Below are 8,722 nucleotides of genomic sequence, written 5' to 3' on the forward strand. Positions count from 1 at the left end.
GGGCTTTATTTTTTTTTTTTTCAGCCAAAAAAAGAGAAAAAAAAAAAAAAAAGAGAAAAAAATAAGAGAAAAAAAAAATAATGTGAGGTTTCGGCAGAAACGAAGCGAAGCGAAATAAACTTATTTTGTCAAAATCGTCACCTTGGTTGGTTCTTTGGAGCAATATCCGCCGCCTCCCACCACCCGGGTCCCCCAGAGCATCCGCTGGGAATTTGGTGAAGCCAAGAGAGCAGTGTGGGCTTTTTATTTGTTTTCTTCCAAAAATTGCCCTTTTCTAGAGGATTTTACCGGAGGAACTTCGGCCGTTCCCTCCACCGTGTCCCCCATGAACGTCCCTTTGCGCCCAACCCGCTGACGAGCGGCTGCAGTGAAGCATTAATTTCTTTGTATTTAAAGAAGGGGGGAAAAGCCCCGAAACCCACAAATGGGAGCAAAATAACGGGGTAGCTGGCAGGGTGGGTGCTGGGGGGTTGGGTTTGGGTGGCCTTGGGGACAGCTGGAGCCTGGGGTCCCCCCAAGGGCTGAGGTGACGCCCCCTGGTGGGACAAGCCCGTTGGGTCTCAGCCAGTCGCTCTACCTAAACAGGGATGGTTTTGAAGTCGATTTTTAATTCTCTTCATAAATCCTGGTTGAAAGTGACACCCAGGGCAGCAAAATGCTGCTTTGGGGTATTTTGTTACTCGTTGGACCCTTGAGCCCCTCCAAGGGATCCCAGTGATCCCTGGGTCCCCTCCCCGGGCACCTTAGGGCTGATATTTCCCTGCGGCAGCCTCAACCGAGCGGGGACCCCCAGGAGCGGGGGCCACCTCGCTGCCCCCGTCACCTCCACACCCCCCAGGGCGGTTCGAACACTTTAACTCCACCGACACAGATTCATTTTCTCTTTTTTTCTTTTTCTCGGGTTTGTTTTTTGCTTCAGTTTCTCGTCGTCGATAAAAACGCCGTCGCTTGCCAATGCCAGGAGGGGCGGCCGCCGGCCCCGCCAGCCCCTTCTCCACGGGGTTGGGGACACCGGGGATGGGACGGGGAGGGGACAAGGGACCGCTAAACCCGCCTGCTGCTCGCTTGACGCTTATGGACAGCGCGGAGCCGCCGGCGTTGGCCCCGTCTGCCTGCCCAGGAGGCTCCAAACCCGCTCGTCCTTCCCCAGCCTCACCGGGGGTCTTCGCTCAGCACCCGGGGGGGGTCCCCGCAGCCGCTCAGTTTGTGTACACCTGAGTCCCGATCACACGCATGATCTCCTTCTGGATTTTGGGGTCCTGAGTATTGATATTGGCATCTCCCACTTGGCCATCTTCGTACCTGCAAGGGGAGAAGCGGGGGTGAGGGGGTGTCCCGGGGGGGTTCCCGGGGGTGCCGGCGCGGTGGGGACTCACACAAAGAAGAAGCGAGTGCAGACGTGGTCCGAGACGGGGCAAACCCAGATGTTGCCGTGTTTCTGCAGGTCCTTGGAGGTGATGACTGCCGGGGGAAGGGGCTGTTGGACGGGGGGAACCCTCCCTCCCTGGGAAAGCCAAGGGTCCCCCCAGGGTGGCCCCACCCCTCTCCGTCCCCCCAGTGTGTCCCTGCACCTTCGCAAAGCGCGATGCAGTTCAGGTTGCGGCTCTGGAGGAAGCGCGACTGGATGGAGCGGGTCTGCGGGGAGAGCAGCCGGCGTTACCCGCGGGGGCCGTGTCCCTGTCCCCCCCGGCCCGCGGTGTCCCCCGGCCTGTCACCTGCGGGATTGTGTTCATCCGGTTGTACCTCTGCACCAGCTCGTCCTTCGAAGGCATCCGGTGCTGCCCTTTCCCCATCCCTGCGGAGGAGACAGGTGGCGGCTGTCAGACCCCAGCAGAGATGGGGACACACAGGGACACATGCCACAGATGGGGACGGCCACTCCGGGTGCTCCCAAACCCTGGGAACCCCCCAAAAGTGGGCACAGTGGCTTTGGGAGCCTAGAAAACGTTGGGGTTTTAAATCCCCGGAGAGCCTCGGGGCTGGTTTGGGTGGGAAGGACGCGGGACGCTGCTCCTCCGGCTGGCGCGATGCCGAGTGTCCCCGGGCCCATGCGGGGAGAGGGGACGGGAGCGCAGGCAGGAGCGGGCAGCGCAGGCAGCACCGGGCACGCAGGCAGCCTCTTACCTGAGTATCCAAAGGAAATACTGGAGATGGGGCTGAGATAGATGCCCTTGCCATAGGCTGCTCCATGCAGCTTGCAGGAAAACACCGGGGTGAGCGCCGCGGGGTCACCCCGACAGTTTGGGTGGCGGAGGCAGCCCCCCTCTGCAGGCAGCCGCCTGCACCCTCCCTGCCCGCCCCGCGGCTGCTGCCGGGCGCCCAGGAGCGTCCTTACCTGCAGTTTGGTGTAGGAAGCGTTGACCAGCCCGTTGCGCAGGATGGAGTGCCAGTTCTCAATGTGGGAGCCGCTGGAAAAATAACAGCCCCACGTCAGCCCCAGGTTGCGCGTTTGGGGGGCTCCTGCTGCCCCCCGGCAACTCACTGGAAAGCGAAGGTGCTGCCGTAGAGCTTCTTGGCGGTGCGGAACCGGGCTTCCTTGGCTGGGGGGCTGCTGAGCAGGAGGAACTGGTGGGAGGTGTGCATGAACTTCAGCTGCTACCAGGGGAACGGGAAGAGCAAAGGCAGCGCCGGGGGGGGAGAGGACAGACAGACAGACAGAGATCATGCACGGCAGCCGGGCCCGGTCCCAGCCCAGCCCTGCTTCGGTCTGTGGCATCTCCCGTCTCTTGTCCTCCATCCCGCGGCCCAGGTCAAACATCCTCCATTCTCTACACCATATCCACATGTCACAGGCTGCAGAGCCCAAAGGCTGCGTCCTGCATCCCAGATCCTTCCGTTTCCCACCCTGTGTCCTCACATCCCTCACCCTGCATCCTCCGTCCTGCATCCCACATCCTCCATTCCACATCCTCCATCCCTCACCCTGCAGCCTCCATCCTGCACCCCACATCCTCCATTCCACATCCTCCATCCCTCACCCTGCATCCTCCATCCTGCATCCCACATCCCGTGTCCCGCATCTCACACCCTTCATCCCGCATCACACGCTCCATGTCCCGCATCCCTCCTCCCATGTCCCACCTCCCGCGTCCTATACGCTCCATCTTGCCTCCCGTAACCTCCATCCCACATTCCACACACTCTGTCCCACCTGGGGCTGGACCAGGCCCCTTACCCTGCTGAGAGGCAGCTTGACGATGTGGGATCTGTTGCTGGAAATTATCCTTGGGAAGAGGAAGAGGAGAGGAGGAAGATCAGACACGGTGGTCTCCTGGTCTCCCGGGAATGGGCCCAAGCCAGGAGCTGCACCAAAACCCACCCCACAGCCGGTGGATGGTCCTGACACCCCATGAGGAACCAGGAGGGGCCAAACGGGTTGTACCAGGAGTGCAGGACATGGGGACACAGGACAGAGCGATGTGGCCGCAGCGCCCTTGGCCTTACCACTGCAGGAGGGGATGGGCCAGAGGGTCCAGCTTGTCCATCTGCTTCTTGATCTCCAGGTAGGAGCCCTGGCAGAGGAGAGAGAGGGTGCAGGTGGGTCCCCCGGCACCCACCCAACTGTGGGCGGGTGGCAATCAGCACCAAAATGCCACCCCTGGCAAAGGGTCCTGGTGTGGAGCCCCCCCGGAATACCTGGGTCATCTCCCGGATGGACATCACGCTGTCCAGAGCCTTCTGCAGCCGCTCGTAGTTCTTCTTCTACATGGGGCAGGAGTGAGGTCACCATCAGAGGGGTCGCCATTGCCTCCCAGCCCCACTGCGCCCCGGCACCCCCAGCGCTTACCTTGGGGTTGAAGGCGAGTGTTTTGGGGTCGCTGGGGTCCACCACGGAAGGATAAGGCTCGAAGATGATGCTCTTGCGGGGGGACTCCAGGGCGGCACGGCACATGGCCACCAGCAGGTCAACCACCTTGGTCACCACCACCAGCAGGTCACCATGGAGCGCGGGGTGAAGGGACAGCACCCCGAGGTGACGGCAGGGTCACCGCTGCACGCACCCCTACCTCAGCACCCGTGGCCACCTCCTCCGCCGCGCCCGACATGACGCCCAGGGTGTAGAAGGAGAAGACGCAGAGCTCCCGGGTGCACACCGCCGGCTGCGGAGGGACAGGAGACGTGGAGGGTGACACGGGGTGACAGGGCAAAAAAGACGCTGAAGGGAGTGGAGCATCTCCCGTGTGAGGAAAGGCTGAGGGAGCTGGGGCTCTGGAGCTGGACAAGAGGACACTGAGGGGGGACTCATTCCTGGGGATCAATATGGAAAGGGGGAGTGTTAGGAGGATGGAGCCAGGCTCTTCTGGTGACAACCAGTGACAGGACAAGGGGCAATGGGTACAAACTGGAACACAGGAGGTTCCACTGAAATCTGAGAAGCAACTTGTTGGGGGTGAGGGTGTCAGAGCCTGGCCCAGGCTGCCCAGGGAGGTTGTGGAGTCTCCTTCTGTGCAGACATTCCAACCCGCCTGGACACCTTCCTGTGTAACCTCATCTGGGTGTTCCTGCTCCATGGGGGGATTGCACTGGATGAGCTTTCCAGGTCCCCTCCAACCCCTGACATTCTGTGACTCTGTGTGATTCTGGGACAGCCCGTGCCCGCCCCGTCCTTGTCACCGCACCTTGAGCATGGAGCCGTTCTGGAAGACGTGCTGCTCGTCGCACACCACGCAGTACTCGTTGAGCGTCGGGATGCGCTGCTCCGCGTACTTCATAATCTGAGGGAGAGGACGGTGGGAGTCAAGCCCCGCCAGGGACACAGCGCTCGGGAGGTCACCCCGGGCAGCGGGACGGGGACACGTGGGACGCAGGGCGCCCACCTGGACGAGGAAGCCATACTCCAGCGTAGGGATGTTCTTGCAGTGGCCGCCAACCTACGACGGAGCCGGAGGGGAGGCAGCTGCGTCACCCCCTTTCCCCTGCGCACCCCCAGCTCCGCACAGCACCCACAACACCCCCCCAACACAGTGGGACCCCCCACGAGCCAACACCATCACAGGGACACAGCCACCATGGGGAGGTGGCAGCAAGAGGCGGGTAAAACCCCACAGCAGTGTCCCAGCTTGGGGACAAAACCCCGTGGGGTGTCCCCCACCCCAACCCAAGGGGGGTCCCATGACCCCCCAACAAGCGATCCGACCCCGCAGCAGCCCCAAGAGCGCGGGAAGGGAGAGGAGGGAAAGCAAACCCGTGACGGGGAGGCACCCACCAGGATGTTGAAGGGGGCGACACCTGCCTGGGTGCTGGGGGGGGCGTAGCCGAAAACCTCCACCTTGGGGTTCTTCACGGTGCAGGACACCGAGCGGTTCATCAGGCGGTTGGCGCGAGCCTCGGGGACACCCAGTTTGCCCTTCAGCACCGAATCTTGGATGACGGGGAAGCTGGGAGACCTGTGGGGACAGAGTTTGTCACTGTTCTCTAATCTCCTTCGTCACTCAATTCACCCTTTGCCTGATTTTTGGGAGGAACCTTCACTTCCTTGGGCTCTGATAGGGAGCTGCAGCGTCTGAGGGGTGAGTGGGGAAACTGAGGCACGCCGCCAGGTCCCCAGCCCACAGCGGGTCGGTCACTTGGGGACACTGTCAGTGTCTTACTTGGGGATGGGGGAGAAGATGCTGAGGCCAGCGCGGAACTTCTTGATGGTGCCGCTCGTCTTGAACCAACTGTGCCGCTTCTCCTGCTGGGTCTTCAGGAAATCGTTGCTGAGATGTTTCCATTGCTGGGACGTGAACATGCCCAGGATCCTGGCAGAAAGGTGACGTGGGTGCCAGCACCCATGGGTGCCGTGGTGCCCACTGAGCCCCATCCACGGGTGGTCTGTGCCACCCAGCTGCTTCTCTCCCCCACCCAAAACTGGTGGTGAGCCTGTCACGGGGCTGTGTGGCAGGTAAAAGGTGGTGGCTTGGGGACATGTGGCACGTGGCCAGTTTGGGGGCAAAATGGGGAGCCCACAGCCCACCCCACCCACCACCCTGGGGTACCCATTGGGTTTCGGCTCTTACTTCTTCAGCTGCAGACCCAGCCCGAAGCCCTCCTTGTTGGACGGCTGGAAAACCTCGATGGACGGTTCTGCGGACAGAGAGAGGAGGGCAAACTGACGGTGTCACCACTGTCCCCGTCCTGAGGGCCCGTGGGGACACTATCCTGCCCGTCCCCACTCACCGGGGCCATCGAGGTACTGGGAGAGGGAGAAGCGCAGGCGGAGGACGATGGGCTCCGTCCGCAGCACCTTCCATGCCGTCGCCACCTCCTCCTGCCGAGGGAGAGCCGCAATTTGGCGCAGCAGCCAGGGAGGGAGATTTGGGACCCCCCCGAGTGCGTGTGTCCCCCTCTCCCCATGCCAGTGCCACGGGGACACCCTGGGGACTCACATCGAGGAAGCTGATGTTCACGTGGAGGTCGATGTCCACGTCGTCGATGGTCCCGTACTCCCTGTGAGACACGCGGCGGGGGGACAGGGTGAGGCCGGCGCGGTGCCAGGGGTGACACAGCTGGGTGGCCGGGGGTGACACGGGGGGGACAGTGGGAGCACCCACCTGACGGCCACGGCATTCTCGCTGTAGATCTCCTTCACCGCCTCGATGTCGGCGTCCAGCTGCGGGTGCCGGTACAGGTCGGCGGCGCAGGTCCCCTGCGGCACAGCACCCGCGGCACCGTCACACCCCCCTGCGTCACGCTGGGGACTGGGCACAGGGTGGGGGTCCCCGAGCCCCCCAAATGTCACCCGTGGGAGCTGGCACGCGTGGCGCTCACCTGGACGCCGTAGAGGAACTCCTCGGACTCATTGTCCCCGTCGGAGTCATCGTCCGTCCAGTACTGGCCCTTGAGGTCCTGGGGGGCAGAGGGTTTGGGGTGGCAGATTAGGGGGGGCAGAAGGTTGGGGGGCAGCGGGGATGGTGGAGAAGGTTGGAGGGAGAAGATTAGGGGGGAGCGGGTTCTGGAGAGCAGGTTGGGGTGCAGCAGGTTCTGGGAAGCAGGTTGTGGGGAACGATTTGGGGGGAGCAGCTTGAGGGGCAGTGGGATGGGGGAAGTGTTTTGGGAGGACAGCGGGATGGCACCATTAGGATGGGGCGCAGCAGGTTGGGGGGATTGCTTTGGGGGGCAACGGGATGGGGAGCAGTAGCTTGGGGGGAGCAATTTGGGAAGCACCAAGATGGGGGGCAGAAGCTTTTGGGGAGCAGGTTGGGGGGTTTGGGGGAGTGAGATGGGGTAGCAGATTGGGGGAGCAAGATGGGGGGGCAGCAAGATGGGGGCAGCGGGGTAGGAGAACAGGTTGGGGGGGGAGCGGGTGGAGGGGAATGAGGTGGGGGCAGGATTTTGGGGGACAGCAGGTGCGGGGGAACAGGGCGGGGGAAGCAGCAGATTGGGGGCAGTAGCATGAGGGGAATGGGATGGGGGGAGCAAGATGGGGGCAGGATGGTGGCAGTGGTGGGATAGGGACAGTGGGATGGGGACAGCAGTGGGATGCAGACACAGGGATGGGGACAGTGGTGGGGTGACAGTGGTTGGGGGTGGTGGGACGGGGACATTGGGATGGGGACAGCGGGATGGGGACACTGGGTTGGGGACAGCGGGGGGGGTGACAGTGGGTGGGGACAGTGGGATGGGGACATTGGGATGGGGACAGCGGGATGGGGACAGTGGGATGGGGACAGCGGGATGGGGACACTGGGTTGGGGACAGCGGGGGGGGTGACAGTGGGTGGGGACAGTGGGATGGGGACATTGGGATGGGGACAGCGGGATGGGGACAGCGGGATGGGGACACTGGGTTGGGGACAGCGGGGGGGTGACAGTGGAATGGGGACAGCGGGTGGAGACAGCGCGGGGGGGCCGCGCGTGGCGCCTCAGGGGTGTCCCCGGCCGATGGCGAGGGGGTCGCCCACCCCCGGCAGCCCCGTCCCCGTCCCGTGCCGGGGCACACGGGGACACACACGGGGACACACACGGGGACACACACGGGGACACACACGGGGACACACACGGGGCCGCCGCGGCCCGGCCCCCCGCCCCGAGCAGGCCCGGTCCCGCCGCCCCCCGCCTCCGCTCCCCCGGGCGGTGTCCCGGCCCCCGCTGTCCCCTCACCATGTCAGCGGCGCCGTGCCGGGGCTGTCGCTGTCGCTGTCCGTGTCCGTGCCCCCGTCCCCGGCCCCGCCGCCATGGTGCCGGGCGGGCGCGCGGCCATCGCGCCCTGACGTCACGCGCGGCCGCCACCGCGTCACCTGGCAACGCCGCCGCTGACGTCACCCGTGGGGACCCCCACATGTCCCCCTGCCCCACACCCCCCGGCACCCCCCGCGATCGGGGGGACCATGTTGGGTCCCCCCCACGGGATCCCCAGTGTCCCCAGTGCAGGGTCCTCTATGGGGTGGCCATGTTGGGTCCCCTCACAGGGTCCCCACAGCCCAGGACACGGTCCCTAGTGTCCCCAGTGCAGAGTCCTCAAGGCCCCAGCTCGGGGTCCCCCATGGCACAAGGTGACCATTTTGGGTCCCCACATGATAGGCACGGTGTCCCCATGACATATGACAGGGTCCCCAGTGTCCCCAGTACAGGGTCGTCACCCTCCCCAGTACAAGGTCCCCATGGCCCCGGCACAGGGTGGCCATTTCGGGTCCCCACATGGCTGGCACAGTGTCTCTATGACATAGGACAGGGTCCCCAGTGTCCCCAGTACAGGGTCTTCATCGTCCCCAGTACAAGGTCCCCGTGGCTGCAGCACAGGG

The 8,722-nt window shown here is 63.8% G+C and overlaps 1 protein-coding gene across 9 annotated transcripts; it reads right to left on the bottom strand.

Annotated features, from left to right (window-relative positions):
• Positions 1-102: 102 nt before the first annotated feature.
• PARP6 (poly(ADP-ribose) polymerase family member 6) lies at positions 103-8,190 on the bottom strand. Of its 9 annotated transcripts, none has more exons than XM_082060900.1 (22): positions 8,082-8,190; positions 6,751-6,828; positions 6,534-6,628; positions 6,369-6,429; positions 6,160-6,250; positions 6,000-6,066; positions 5,592-5,741; positions 5,234-5,387; positions 4,818-4,871; positions 4,620-4,715; positions 4,008-4,100; positions 3,788-3,913; positions 3,637-3,702; positions 3,445-3,512; positions 3,176-3,224; positions 2,483-2,592; positions 2,336-2,408; positions 2,125-2,194; positions 1,716-1,795; positions 1,572-1,635; positions 1,377-1,461; positions 105-1,302 (listed from the first exon to the last, which is right to left on the bottom strand). In XM_082060900.1, the coding sequence occupies exons 1-22, from the start codon at positions 8,082-8,084 to the stop codon at positions 1,200-1,202; spliced, it is 1,836 nt and encodes a 611-aa protein (XP_081917026.1). In that variant the 5' UTR covers positions 8,085-8,190; the 3' UTR covers positions 105-1,199. The 9 variants fall into 9 exon arrangements, 6 of the variants coding, with proteins under 6 accessions (XP_081917028.1, XP_081917026.1, XP_081917025.1 ...); XM_082060899.1 differs by having other exon boundaries at positions 2,483-2,595; XM_082060898.1 differs by having other exon boundaries at positions 106-1,302; positions 5,207-5,387.
• Positions 8,191-8,722: the final 532 nt, after the last annotated feature.

The sequence above is a fragment of the Streptopelia decaocto genome (genome assembly GCF_964273445.1).
Source record: "Streptopelia decaocto genome assembly, chromosome: 9".
Lineage (NCBI taxonomy): Eukaryota > Metazoa > Chordata > Aves > Columbiformes > Columbidae > Streptopelia > Streptopelia decaocto.